Below are 15,783 nucleotides of genomic sequence, written 5' to 3' on the forward strand. Positions count from 1 at the left end.
GCAAACTGAGAGACAAGTACTTTATTTCAGATTATAGTCCCAGTTACGGGGGACTCCGTGTTTTATGGTAATGATGGAGCCATGACCACAGAGGAGAAGTGTGAGAGTCCTGGCCACAGACTATCCATGTCATGTGGCATTAGTGATAATTTTTAGTGATCAGGTTCTATTCTCAGTTTTATCAAGTCCAGGACTCTTTCCTTGGGAGAGTGCCTCAACACTTGTGTATCTTCTTCCACAGCCTCTGTCCAGCATCTTTCACTTCTTTGTTCCTCAAGCTGTAGATCAAGGGATTCAACATGGGAATAATCAGGGTATAAAAGATGGACGCCAACTTGTCAGTGTCAAAGGAGTGGCTGTAATTAGGCTGCAAATACATAGATATCAAAGTCCCATAGAAGACAATGACCACTGTCAGATGTGATCCACAAGTCGCAAATGCCTTGCGCCTGCCCTCAGTAGAGTTCATCCTCAGAATGGTTATGAGGATGAGCAGGTAAGACACAAAAACAACCAGAAGAGAAGAAATCAAATCACAAATGGCAAAGAGTAACACTGTCAAGTCAATTTCATGAGTGTTTGAACACAGCAAAGGTATCAGAGAGATACAGTCACAGAAAAAATTATTGATTACATTGTAGCCACAGAATGTTAATGTGAACATTTTAAAAGTAATTATAAGAGACAAAAATAAACCATATAGATAAGGGATTGCCACTAGTACCCAACATGCCCTCTGTGACATGATGGCACTGTAGAGCAATGGGTTACAGATAGCCACATACCGGTCATAGGACATGGCAGACAAAATAAAAAGTTCACAAGTAATGAACAGAAGAAAGAAGGCTAGCTGTGCAGCACAAAGATAATAGGATATTGTGTTCTGGGTCACAACAAAATGTTCTAACATTTTAGGTCCCACAGCTGTTGAATAGCCAAGATCACTGACAGCCAGGTGTCTGAGAAAGAAGTACATGGGTGTTTTCAGCCTGGGGTCCACTGTGGTAAGGATGATCATGCCCAAGTTGCCCACCAGTGAGATCAGATAGATGATGAGAAACAGTGCAAACAATGGTGCCTGCAGCTCAGGGCGGTCAGTGATGCCCATCAGGATAAATTCAGTCACCACTGTGAGGTTCTGTTGTTCCATACAGTCATAGAAATGAATCTATCCTGGATAGAAACAATTTTATTCTCATTATATTTTTAATGTCATCCAGTGTCATCAGAAGAGGACTATTCATTATGCAATATTGCTATAATAATATATATTGAAATTGATAATAGTTATTTCAAATAAATACCTTTTATATACATAAAGATTTGATGTTATATATATATAAACAGTAGACTATGGTACTCATGTAATGTGATTTGAGTGATATAAAATGTACTTCGGTATATAAAGACAATTTGGCTCAATGTGGGGAGGAACTGATATAGACAAAGATTTGTTAAGACAAGTAAGCTAATGTGTGACCTGACGTGCTCTATAAACCTTCCAGCTCCAAACAATGATTACATCAATAAGTTTTCCTTAACTGGCAAATTCTGTAACACCAATTACATAAGAGGTATAAATTACGGATAGATGTATGCTAGAAAGAGAGATGTAAAGATGTTCATGAACTCCTATGAGCAGCAAGTGCTCTTCAATGCTAGGTCTCTGTAGCCCTATCATTTACCACATTAAGAGAACTTTCAGTAGCATTCACCAATACCAGGGTTAGGGTTTCCTAAAATATGTAGTATATCCCTATAATACTACTATTCTGAAAGTGAAAATAAGAAAATGTGAATTTAAAGGACATCATCAGCTATCAAACAATCCTGAAGACAGTCTTAGATATTGAAGAACTTGTGTTAAAAATTTCAGAAAAAATAAAGTTTTCTAAAACCCTTATACTTACCGGTGCTGCAGTAGAATGTGGCAGCATTCTTGATAAGTAATTTCAGAGGTGTGAAATTGTTTATCCACAAACAGATATACAAGCATATTATACAGCATGCATACATGTATGATAAACAATATATTACTTAATGTATGCAAAGGATACACTTGGCAAAAGTAAATCTAAAACCCTGTAGTCTTATTAAAAACAAAGATATCCTTTGCAGTATTGTCTGGAAAGAGAAAAGATATTTGTATGATTTGATGTTTCCATGGCATGTTACAAATTGTTCCTGAGGAGGAGGAGGAGGAGGAAGAGGAGGAGAGAGAGAGAGAGAGAGAGAGAGAGAGAGAGAGAGAGAGAGAGAGAGAGAGACTAAACCTAATTTAATAGCTAAATGAATCATATAATTTGACTATATATACATACGTATAAAATTTGTCATGTGTGAATTAAACTTACTTCAGGTCAATGTATTTTTATAGTGGATACCCAAGTGATGTCCCAGTGAGACATACTTCTAGTAGTGAATTTTAAATATGTGGGATTAAAATATTAGACAATGTTTTAAGTAATTGCAACCACAAACTGCTGTTTCCTCTCATGATTTTTCAGTTCAAGGGAACATGACACATTGCTTTATTATCCTGCAATACCATCACTGAATATTTATTGTTTAATGCTTACCATGGAATATTTCATCAAATTTCACTGTAAAATGACATTTTAACTTAATAAAATGTAATCTTTAAGACCAGTTCGCTCATGCGCATGCACGCACGCACGCACACACACACACACACACACACACACACACACACACACAAAGATGTGAAAAGTCATGTATTATTTAATGAAAGATTTAATTTAACAATTCACTTACATATTAATGTAACAAATGAGAGCATCACACAGGAGTTTTGCTACTCCAAATACCTAAATATTTGGCTGCATGTGAATTGATTCATTGATATTTTCATTTCTGAATTAAAACTGTTAACTTCCTTTGGTTATGTTTCATTCTCCTCTTATTTTTGAATGTGCTAACTATATAAGTAAATGTATGTAGAGTACATTTTCTAAGTATAATTTTGAAATCAATTTAGTTTTTGAAATACACATATGAAATGATTATTTCTAAGTAATGGAGAAAGGACCTGTTGCTATTGTGGTTCAGGCATGATGATAAAAATGTCATAGAAAATAAACCCAAAATGGTCTTGTAGATGTCAAAAAGAGAGCAAAATATTACCCTTCCTGGGGATTATGGTGGCGTGGAACAACTCAAGCAGTCTTCACCTTTCTCACCTATAATAAAGCATTGCCTTCATCCTCCTGTGTGCTTCTTTGTATTGCACTCCCAGCGATGATTTATGAATTATGTTTTAATTTCTGAAATAGTCCCTGTGGAATTAAAAGCTATTTGTTGACTATCCCTAAAGCATTGCCATGCATGCTGATTTCCTTAAAGATTGTCCACCAATTACAAGGGAGATTTGTATTTAAGTTTGAATTATGTATTAAGTACAGTAATTAGCAAACTTCTGGATTGTAATTTAAAAATCATGAAATGCTCTCAAAGAGATATTAGCACTCTGATCTGATTATTGGTAAATGAGTGAACGTATAGCATGAACTATGAACATATGCAATAATACAATGAAACTGAAAAACATGACAGTAAACTATATGAACCAGACAGAGGAAAAATACTACACAAGTCCAAATGTATATGCAATATTTAAATTTTTACAATCCGGCACGAGAGTGATGTTAGCAAAATGTGGGAGTAGGGAGATGAGAAGTGGCTAATAAAAATACAGTAACTCATTTAGGTAAAAGAGAAAAAAAATAAAGACAAAGGCTTTCCTCAAATCCATGTACCTGCATTTACATTTGAAATTGTGAATGTGAAGTGATACTATTACCTATTGTAAAATAAATTAAAAAATATTGATTTCATAGTTCATACTACTGTTTTGTTTTCATTTGTTTTGGAGGGAGAGGGGTTGGACTTTAACAGATAGGACTACACAGTACAATTCTGAAGATGAGTGTTTGGCTCCCAGAACCAAAAAAAAAAAAAAAGTGTGTGGTCTTAAAGTTTTTTGAGTTAGAAGCAGGTCCTGCACTTGCCTTCATTAATATGTGGCCCTGGATAGAAAATGGGCACTCATAAATGTGCTACGGGTAGCTGACTCACACAATCCATGATGAGAAAGAGGTTTGACAGTAGTGGTGATATTACATAGAGGTGGGTACACTTGTCTGGTGGAATTCAGTTAAGGAAAGGGTACATCACAGAAATGCTGTAGCTACCAAAGAAGTATGCGTGTGGTTGGATGTTCTATGATTAGAAACCTGTTCGTTAAAGTCCCATAAATTTTGGAAATAGTTTGCAATTATTTTCATATAATTTGGAGTCTGTAAGAGCATCATTTGTCTCCCTTTACTTTTGGGTCCAGCATGATAACTGCATTTTCCCAAGTGCATAAATAAGTGATAAGCACATATGTAGGTTAGCAAAGGCCGACATAGCCTGTGACTATTGGGCTTTGCAGTGTTGGAATAACTGAGCAAGTGATGGGTCACACAGAGTGTGGTCTAGATATTTTGAGTTAATGCTGAAACTGAAGCAAAGAGAAGTGAAAATAAAAACAAATCTTAAGAGGCATGAAGAAATTTTAAGGTCAAATGTGAAGACCTTGATTTTGGATAGGGTGAAGTCTATGAAGACACATGTTAGAACAGTCAGGTATGAAATTGAGTAATTCAGGGGTTTGATTATCTTACACAGAGACCTAACAGATTTATTACTAAGCTTTAGGCTCTGCGACTGGGCAGATAATCACCTATTCTAATCCATGTACGCCAGTCTTGTTATTTCCCAACCATGTGCCCTGTGGTACTTTCCATATTGGTCCTGCCTGGGCTGCTTCTGCTTCATCATGTCAGGGTCCCCCTGCCATGTCCTTTGCTTACCTTTTCTTTCTTATCCTCTTTCTTTTCTTCATCTACCTTGTGGTCCCTACCTGAGATCTCCCACTGGATCAAAAGTAAAACCTTTCTATCTTCTCTGGCTAGTCTTGGGCTTTCAGCAACTTTATTAACCAATCAAGCATAATTGGGGTGCAATGTTTACACAACATTAATCAATGAATGTGGCAATGCTCAAGTCTGGACTCTAAGCAGATCTCAGGTACACAATTAAGTATCTGAATACACAGTGCACTAGAACAACCTCGAACATCTCTCTTTTTTAGTCCAACAAAAGGCTCCTTCTCTTATAAAAATAAAGTATATACAATAACAATAATTGTGAAAAGTATCATGTAAGAATTGCATTCACAATATCCAATCCATTTGTGTTTGGAAACTTTGGAGAAATTACTCTACTTTCTATCCTATCTTTGCAAGTTTAGAGTTTTGTACTTCAATTGTTTTCTATTATAGTTTGTATTTATCAACCTAAAAACATCTTCTTAGATCTAAAATATCTTTTTAAACAACTTAAGCTTAATTGTGAGGTGATAACTATCTAGTCTACAACCATATCAGAGTCTTGAGGCAACAGAGATGTTGTGGCATCATCTTTAGCCTTCTGGCCCAGTATGTAACAGACATTTTTGAGAAACAGAAATTATGAAGGACTGTCTGTCTTTTCTTTCGAAGTTCAGTAGTCAAATTCACTGCATAGTTTATCCAAGTTTGGAAAGCATGTTGTTTGCAGTTGAAGCAAGGGGAGTTTCTTACTCAGTAGCTACCTTGCCATTTTTGAAGTTTACTCCACATGGAGGGTTTTTCAATGCCCATCTTTTTTGCCTGGGAATGCTGCCAGGAGCTGACATGTATCACTGTCAAAGGATAATTTTATTAATAAAACACCTTCAAATGCCATATTCTGTGGATCTCTGAGATTTTTTAAAACCACTTATATATCTTTAGTATATATGAATAGGTACCCATTGCTCATTTCTAGCTATGAATATCTGTTTAACATAGGAAACATATATTTGCAATTAACTAAGCTACTATCAAACATGACGATAAACTTGGTTGACTGATTGTTAACTTGTGTTTCTAACTTATCCTAGTTTCTTATAGCAGCTTTCAAACAGACTGGAACTTTAGATTGCACGATATAATGAGTTTCAAAGGCACAATAACTTGAACAAGAGTTGAAATGCATATACAATATGTTCTTCAAAAATAACTACTATATCAATATACAATAATCTATTCAATGTAAAAATATTTGAGACTAATAGTTGATTTTTTATTAATGGTAGATTAAATAATCTACACTATTATCTTATTATTCATATATTCCCTGCATTTTTCTTTTCCTCCTTTCTCTACTCTTTTTCCACTTAACATTAGATAAGGGAGAAAGAAGAATATAGGAAAGACAACAGAAGAGATAAGAGATAATTCCATGAGTTTAAGCTCCTATGCCTTGCTTCCTCCCTGACCAAAAGCATAAAACAACTTGCAACTAACCCCTTTTTAAGACAAGTATTTATCACTCATAGAACAACTAAAAATAACTCGCCCCACCTTTTGGAAATGAGAACATCATGTTCTTTAAAATTACTTTCTGCTGTTTTGGGGGGCATCCCAAGAAAACTGGAACAATGGCCAAATTCTAGGAGAACTAGATGTGTCATTTGTGCACCACTCCTCTGTGTGCTGGGAAAGTGAATGGCTTAATTTAAGTTCAGACTGGGACAATCTGTGGCTCTGTACAATCTAAGTAGTCATTAGATGTTTTTCTGGATATGGATTTTGGAAGAATCAGTCTGTAATGGGTTAAGCAGGATCCTGGAACAAACATTTCTCAGAATCTCAGCATCTTTCAGGATCAGTCCTGTGAGGGCTGGTCCGATTTCAATGGTGTCTGGTTCTTTTGTCCTGTAAACTTACAAACTTTCACAGGTAACATACAATTTTGTATAAACATATGTATGGAATTGTAGTATGCACAATTTATATGAAATTGATTTTCTCCTATTTGTTTGAGCAGGTGAAAAACATTTGTTTTTGTTCATTAGCCAATCTGGACTGCATAACCAAACTGTAACGAAATTTCATCTAAGTCATATAAAAAATGGCATGATAAGTTCTGAGCACTCTGTAGTCAACATGATTTATTGGCGATGCAGAGACATTTTCCATGTCTCAGCTAGTTTCAGGGCTGTTCCTATATAGAGAAATCAGTTCTGATGTTGCTTGTTTTGTTGGTCTTCTTGATCAATTTCTTTCTGTTTATAGTAAAAATCTTCATCATGGTGTGTCCCCTGATTGTATCCACTTTTTATTAATTTGGATGCAGTATGTAGCCTTTCTTCTCCTGTAGAAACATATACAAAACCTCTACCCCAGGCATAACACATTTCCTTTTCTCCATTCAAAAGTAAAGACATTGCTAATATACACAGAATGTTTTAATTCAGCAGTTTTTTCTTCATATTTTAATATCTCTAAGCAGCTGTAGCTTTGGCTCATTAGCATTAAAAATTAAAGTTAATAAAGCACTGTGCCATCTATCCTTGGTTTTGTCTTTGTTACCCATTTCTGTTTGTTAAGCATATTCTTTAAAGTATAATTAGTTCTCTCTTTGACTGCTTGTCCTACATATTTGTGTGGTATACCCATAATATGTTTTATATTATAACATGCAAAAACTGTTTCATTTTACTAGAGATATATGCTGGAGCATTGTCAGTCTTAATTTACACAGATATTCCCATATTTTCCAGAATTTCTAATAAATGAGTAACTACAGTGTCAGCCTTCTCAGAACTTAAAGCAGTTGCCAGTTGAAATGCTTAACATGTGTCTATAATATGATGCACATATTTCAATTTACCAAATTCTGCAAAATGAAACACATCCATTTGCCAAATTTTGTTCCTTTGGGTACCATTAGGGTTACTTCCTACAGGTAATGGACTTTGTTATATGAAGAACCAGTAGGACATTTCCTTATAATTTCCTTGGCTTATTGCCAAGTGATAGAAAACTCTTTCTTTAAACCTCTGCTGTTAACATTGAGTATCTTGAGAAACTCGGAAGATTCTAGCTCATTTACTACTAAGACTAATGTTTTTAATCATTAGTTTGTGTAGAGGGCCTGGGAAGCCCATAAGGGATCTGATATATGTTATATATAATGGATATTTTTTCTATTTTTGATTGCTTGTTATTGTTGATAAAAACCACAAGTTATTGTGAATTATCCTCAATAAGTTCAGCCATATCTATATGTAAAACAACTCTTTTTGTATAATGAGATTCAGTAAATATGTTAAGAGATTCTGAGAAATATAATACCATAAGAATGTCATACAGCTTCGATTTCTGAACTCAGTCATAAGGGCTGTGAGGCACTTTACTTGTCTATTCTGACTTATAGCTGCCTTTCCTAACTTATTTGCATCAGAATAAAATGTAATGGTCCAGGAATTGATGTCTCCCATTTCATTATGTGAGGGAGAATCCTATTAGTTCTTTTCATAAACTGAAGCTTTATTGCTTTTTGGGTATTTGTTGTTAATTTCTCTAAAAAAAATAACTGCAAGCCTTTGCAAATGTTAATTTTCTACCCATAAAAAGGCAATGTCAGCATTAATAAAAGGTGCATAATATCTTCTGGATCCATTCCTGCTAACTGATGGCATCCCATTTTTCCTTTCAGAATCAGTTAAAAAATATTTTATATATAGGTTTATAATTTTTCACTCTCTGTGCTAAAAACATCCATTCTACTATATAACCTCTCTGCATAAGATTTTTGTGTGCTTACACTTGTTGTAGGCAAGACAAACTTTGGGGTGAAGGTTGTATAAGTGGGTTGGTGTTCTCGACCCTCTGTTGAAAGTCTTACCTGGCTTTAGGGGACTTTAGGCTTCATCTCTGCCCCTCACCACCCACCACCACAAGGATTCATATCTAAAGTAACCTTCACAGACTACCCTGTTCCAGAGATGTTCACCACTGACATCTGTTCTCTGTCCTGTCGCTTACCCTCCAGTTCGACCTCTACTCTCCCCAAACATGATCTCCACCCCCATTATCCTCCCATTTCCTCTCTTACCCAGTTCCCCCCCTCCATTTACTGCAGAAGTCTATCTTATTTTCCCTTCTGAGTGAGATTCAAGCAGCTTCCTTTGGCTTCTTTGAGTCTGTGGATTCGTAGCATGGTTATCATGTATTTTATGGCTAATATTCTCTTATAAGTGATAACCACCCATGCACATCTTTCTGGGTCTGGGTTACCTCACTAGCGATGATATTTTCTAGTCCCATGCATTTGTCTGCAAATTGCATAATGTCTTTGTTTTTTTTCTTTTTTTTATTAATTTATTTTTGTTACATCTCAATGGTTATCCCATCCCTTCTATCCTCCCATTCTTCCCTCCCTCCCATTTCCCTTTATTCCCCTCCCCTATGACTGTTTTTAATTGCTGAATATTATTCCATTGTGTAAATTTCTCTATCCATTCTTTGGTTGAGGGACATATATATTGTTTCCAGTTTCTGGCTATTATGAACAAAGAGTCTATGAACATAGTTTAGCAAATATCCTTGTGGGACATCTTTTGAGTATATCCTTAGGAGTTGTATAGCTATATCTTGGGGTAGAACTACTCTCAATTTTCTAAGAAACTAGCAAATTGATTTTCAAAGTGATTGTACAAATTCGCACTACCAGCAGCAACAAAGGAATCTTCCTTTAGCACCATATGCATGGAAGCATGTGCTGTCACTTGATTTTTTTTTATTTTAGTCATTTTGAAAGGTGTAAGATGGAATTGCGTAGTTATTTTAGTTTGCACTTCCCTGATGACTAAGGATGTTAAACATGTCTTTAAATGCTTCTCATCCATTAGACATTCCTCTGTTGGGAATTCTGTTTAGATCTGTACCCCATTTTAAAATTGGGTTTCTTGGTTTCTTGATGCCCAGTTTCTTTTTTCTTTATTATTAATTTATTCATATTACATCTCGATTGTTAGCCCTTCGCCTGTTTCCTCCTATTCTTCCCTCCTTCTCACTTCCCCTCCTCTATGACTGTGATTGAGGGAGACCTCCTCCCCCTATATATGCTCTTAGGATATCGAGCCTCCTCTTGGTAACTTGCTATCCCTCCTCTGAGTGCTGTCAGGCCTCCCCATCCAGGGGACGTGGTCAGAAAAGGATGCCCAGTTTCTTAAGTTCTTTATATATTTTAGATTTTGGCCCTTTATCATATGTAGGATTGGTGAAGATCTTTTCCCATTTTGTTGGCCTTAGTTTTGTCATTTTGATGATTTCCATAAAACATTGAACACAAGATTTGTCTTGCCTATAAGAAGTATAGGGATAAAGACTGAACAGATTTGGGGAATGACAAAACAATGACCGGCTGAACTTGAGACCCAGCCCTTGGGAGAGATCCAATCCCCAGCACTATTAAGGATTCTATGCTATACTTTCAGACAGGAGTCAGTCTTTTGAGAGACTTGATCAGGCAGCTGATGGAAACATATGTAAAGACCCACAGCCAAACATTAGACAGAGCTCATCAAGTTTTGTGGAAGAGTGGGAGCAAGGATTGAGGGAGGCAGAGGGGTAAAGAATACCACAAAAATAAATACCCACAGAGTAAACCAACCTGGGCCCTTAGTGGCTCACAGAGACTGCACGACCAGCCACAGTGCATTTGTGGGCTGGATTTAGACCCCCTACATATACGTAGCAAATGTGCAGTTTGGTCATCATGTGTGTCTCCTAACAATGGGAGTCGGGGCTGTCTCTCATGATATTGCCTGCCTTTGGATCACTTTTCCCTAGCTGGGCTGCTTTGTCTGGCCTCAGGCACTTGAAATACCAAGGTAAGTTGTTATCCCTTGTGGGTCTACACTTCTCCGAAATGACTGAGAGGGGGAATGAGGGAGGGAGGCATGAGGATGAGACTTGTAGGAGAGGAGGGAGGGGACTGGAATCAAACTGTAAAGTGATTAGATAAATAAGGAAATAAATAAATAAATGAAAGAAAGAATTGTTGTGTCAGAATGAGTAAATTGCAAGACAACTAAAATACAATGCATCTTTTGATCCAAATTATCTATATTTGCATTTTGTAATTTGTTTTCTACTGCATCCAATTCCTTTTCAGGCTCAGTTTATAATGTAAGTGTTTATTACTTTATGAGGTTTCAGAAAAAGTACTTAGCTCTTGAGTAGTTAATCCAATTTTGGGCATTAGCTAATTAATGTCAACAAAGTTTCTTAAAAATCATTAAAAGTTCATAATTGGTCTCTTTTGAGTATGTTCTGTGGTCAAATTCACTGTCGACTTAACTTGTATCCTAGATAGTTAATAGAGAATCTTTTGTAATAGAGAATCAGGAGAAATTTGTAAACCCTAGGAAGGCACAATTTTATGTACTACCTCAAACATATTTTCTAAGGTATCTTTATTGAATCAGCCAGCAAAATATCATCCATATAATGCTAAGTTATATATTGAGGAAACATTACTGTTGTAGATCCTCCATAACAACTCTTAGTAAGTTATTCATGATTAAATGTGGCCACCGTTAAAACAAATATTTGTCTTTTTTTTGTAGGTGTATTGAGATTAAGCTCAGGGTTTTGGGGAATGCTGGGATCGTGTAAGGGTTACAAAGGAAATTATAGTTATTATTATATGAATTGGTTTTAACTCAGAAAAGATACTCTGAATGTTAGAACTGAAATATAAAGTTTGTGTAAGATCGTTGGGATCTCATAGAGGCCACCACAAACCCTTGCTATACATTGAACTATAGGACTTTGAAGTATTCTCCTGTGTTATATGGGCCTATACTTAGCCTATTTCTTTCTCTCCCTGCGACATCTTTCATCTTTTGAAATGTAAATATTTTTTGTGTTCTCCTATCTTAGAAATGGAGGGTTGTTTTCAGTGGGAGTTGGTTATAAGTTATTATTGGTCTTATTTAGAGAGAAAACAAGGTTGGACTCAGGGATGTCTCTCTTTTCCTTTATCCTTCACTCTTACGTTTGGAGACAGGGCTTGAAAAGAAAGAAGATAGAATATAGAAATATAGAGGGAAGATAGTGAATCTACTCCTCAACTTAATGCCTTAATTGTCACTCACAAGGTTGTTTTAAATTCACTGGCATAGTTTTTTGGTATATAGATACAAGATAAGTTTAAGTTTAGATACAGTGGCATAGAATTCAAATGTAAGATTATTATTCACAGAATATGAGGTACTCTACCCATATAATTCAATTATAATACAAGGTTTACTTCCAATACTTTGAAAGTTATTGCAGGCACTTTAGGATAAATAAGTTATGCAAAGTAATTGTTAGTTGATGTAATCATTGTCATATCAATTACTAGTCTATTTTTAATACAAGAGTATATATCTTAGGTGCAACAAATAGATATGATTCTATAGAAAGATAAGGTAAAATACTTAAATAAGGTCTTCAAAAACCTGACACATACAGAAGGCTGAAGACAGTGTGTCAACATTATAGAGAGTTTTGAGTGAACACTCAGGTAGCAAACTGTCTTTGTCATTTTCATTTGGAAATCTGCTAACCTGCACCTTCTGTATACTCAAGTAATTAATTTTATTCTTTTTCTAGTCTCTGATGGTGTTGAAGACCAGATAGTTTAGTTTCAGAGTTAAGCTTAGTCGTTTAGGGATTAAGATGGTTTTAGGTCTAAATAGATGTTTTAATTTGGTAATGATGAGATATGATAGATATTGATTTATATTCAGAATTTTAGATGCACCAAGATAGAAAGATGTTTTCTTCCAGGCTGACAAATACAAATAGCCAAAACACTAAGAATATACCATTTATATAATTCCTGTCTGTTCCATGGTTCTTCTTGATATAAGCATATATTCATATATATGATTGTACATGCATGTATGTAATAATGCAAATGTATATGTAAAAATAAAATATTTAATAAAAAGATCCTATTCATAACAATTTTTAAATATTTTTAATAAACGTTGAAATGGAAACAGCAATTTCCCACTGTTTATGTTGTAAAGCTATGACCATAGAATATGTTTCTATAAACATCCTCATCATTTCTAAATTATTTATAATTGTATTTTAAAATTATTCAAGTATCTGAACCACTACTGTACTTAATATAAAATATTATTGAGTCAAATTCTTTGTTTATTGGACCACAAAATTCTGATGCCAATTTAAAAAGTGTGATATTGGCAAGTGTTTCCAAATGTAAAATAACCAATAGATTATATTTTAAGTAAGAATTTGTAAGTTTGAGATTTCAAAAAGAATGATGATCCATTAGACGAAACATGTAGAAAACACAAATGTAGACACAGAAAAGACTGTATGAGTATACAATAGCACTTACAAATAGCACATAATTTGTTATTGCTCTACTATACCTATAAATGTACCTTATTGAAACCCTGTATACAACTCTGGTTTCTTCTTTATGAAATTGAGACATGGAACCTATTTTGTGTTGTCGATAATTATTATACCATAAAACATCACTTGTACTCAAGGAAGGCAAATTTCTTTCATGGATATTTGTGGTGTGTTTATGATATATATAAATTCAAGTTTAGCCAACAGCAACAAAATTTAACTATAGATTGAGCCCTGTGCAGTTTCTCTAATTTCTTATTAGAGGTGGTTCGCATTTGTCCCCCAATAAGAAATGTTCAGATTGCATGAAAACTCTAAGAAAATATTTTGCAAATGTTTCTCCAAGTCCTGTGTATGGCAAACTTTACATCTTTGTTTCTCAAACTGTAGATCAAGGGATTCAGCATGGGGATCACCAGGGTATAAAAGACGGAAGACACCTTGTCACTATCTGTGGAATGACTGGACTGTGGCTGCACGTACATAAATATTAAGGTGCCATAGAACACTGTCACCACTGTGAGGTGGGACCCACAAGTTGAGAAAGCCTTGCGCCTGCCCTCTGCAGAATTCATCCTGAGGATGGCTGTGAGGATAAGCATGTAGGACACTATAACAACAAGTAGAGACACAATCAAATCAAAAGCTGCAAAGATCATAACAATAAATGAGATTTCTTGTGCATGTGAACAGAGTAGGGACAGCAAGGGGATGCAGTCACAGTAGAAGTGATTAATAACATTGTAGCCACAGAAGGATGAAGTGAAAATTTTCACTGTGATAAGAAGAGACACAAATGTGCAGTAGAGATAGGGCATTGCCATCAGAACCCAGCACACTCTCTGTGACATGATAATAGTGTAGGACAGAGGCTTACAGATGGCAACAAAGCGGTCATAGGACATTGCAGACAGAATAAATAGCTCACTACCAATGAATACAAGAAAGAAAGCTAGCTGTGTGGCACAAAGGTTAACTGATATTGTACTTTCATCTACAATGAAATTTTCTAACATTTTGGGTCCCACAGCTGTAGAGTATCCAAGATCTGTAATAGCCAGGTGTTTCAGAAAGAAGTACATGGGTGTCTGAAGGCTACGGTCCACTGTGGTGAGAGTAATGATTCCCAAATTGCCTACCGTGGAGGTCAAGTATACGAAAAGGAACAGCCCAAATAATGGAGCCTGTAACTCAGAGCTGTCAGTGATGCCCATTAAGATAAATTCAGTCATTACAGTGACATTGTGTTCCTTCATTCTCCTGTATCAAAAAAAAATACAGTTTTTGTTAAAGACAAATTACAGAGAACAGCTTTCAGATACTTGACATCCAAAACATTTATTGGGCAACACCATTAAAAATATGATACATCATAACTTTCATGTTCCTGTGTTTATGTACAAATGTGTGTGTGTTTGAAAACATAAACTTTGTACTTTTGTTAAACAATATCCACAACTAAAGACATACAGTGTTTAGGTGAATGATGTTCAACAAGAAAAATTGACTCAGTATATAATAATATTATATTTATATCTATATCTTTATATGACACTCAGAAGGAAGATTCAATTGGCATATAATAACCAAAGGGTGTATAAGACCTTGAATATCACATGGTATCCAAGAAAAATTCAATCTGAATTATAAATATTTATGTGTTTTGAAAAACTGAGTAAGGTAAGTATATATCTCTATCTATCTCTCTATCTATCTATCTATCTGTGTATATATATATATTATATACTTGTATATGGTATATGGTAGCTATATAAAATGGATAAATAAAATACGTTAAAATATATGATATGTAAATAAGTTTACACATCAAAAATAAGAGAATATTTGAACATTAACTACTTTATGCCTGAAAAGTGTCATATCAATGTGGAAGAAGAAAAATATTACAATGTCTTATCTCTACACAAAGAATTACAGACATCTAATTATTGCTGAGGGAAGTGAGTCCTTTCATTGGTTGTCCACCCCAAAGTAGTTTTCTGTGAAATTACATACACACAAACAGAAAAAAAGATTCACTTGCTTTCATTTATGTGTTTGTGCAGGTGTATCAGTATGTGTGTTTGTGTATGTGAGAATGAGAGGTTACTGTAAGATTTGTATCGTTAAATAAATTGAGAACAGGTGGTTAGTGTTGGACAACAGGATAAATTCTGTCATCACTGTGAGATTGTTACTAAACTATCCATTCTCTTAACAGCTTGACTATAATTAGACAGTCATTTAGATTCTATATAAGCATTTTCATAATATAATTTCAGGGTAACTTATCTCTATATGAATTTTCTACATATTATTCCCACCAATATACAATTTCATGTTAATTGAAACTTTGCCCACTTGTGTACAGTAAGGTATATGAATTTCATTCGGTTAGTAACGGGAAATTTTAGCAAATTAGTAAAAAAGAGAGACCACTGGTTTTGTTGTTACAAAATTAAGG

At 35.0% G+C, this 15,783-nt stretch overlaps 2 protein-coding genes across 2 annotated transcripts in view; both read right to left on the reverse strand.

Annotated features, from left to right (window-relative positions):
- Positions 1 to 214: 214 nt before the first annotated feature.
- The window catches only part of LOC311607361 (olfactory receptor 8K3-like), a gene marked incomplete at its 3' end in the record, with an annotated part of 34,541 nt that continues 18,972 nt past the window's right edge, over positions 215 to 15,783 (reverse strand). Inside the window, exon 2 of the mRNA XM_084799013.1 lies at positions 215 to 1,173. Coding sequence (XP_084655139.1) covers positions 215 to 1,150 — 936 coding nt within the window. The 5' untranslated portion in view covers positions 1,151 to 1,173. The remainder of the gene's footprint in view (positions 1,174 to 15,783) is intronic.
- On the reverse strand, positions 13,634 to 14,612 carry LOC311606820 (olfactory receptor 8K3-like; the record flags this gene model as incomplete). Its single annotated transcript, XM_084798230.1, has 1 exon — positions 13,634 to 14,612. The coding sequence occupies exon 1, from the start codon at positions 14,573 to 14,575 to the stop codon at positions 13,634 to 13,636; it is 942 nt and encodes a 313-aa protein (XP_084654356.1). The 5' UTR covers positions 14,576 to 14,612.

Source organism: Acomys minous (genome assembly GCF_964271855.1).
Source record: "Acomys minous genome assembly, chromosome: 10".
Classification (NCBI taxonomy): Eukaryota; Metazoa; Chordata; class Mammalia; order Rodentia; family Muridae; genus Acomys; species Acomys minous.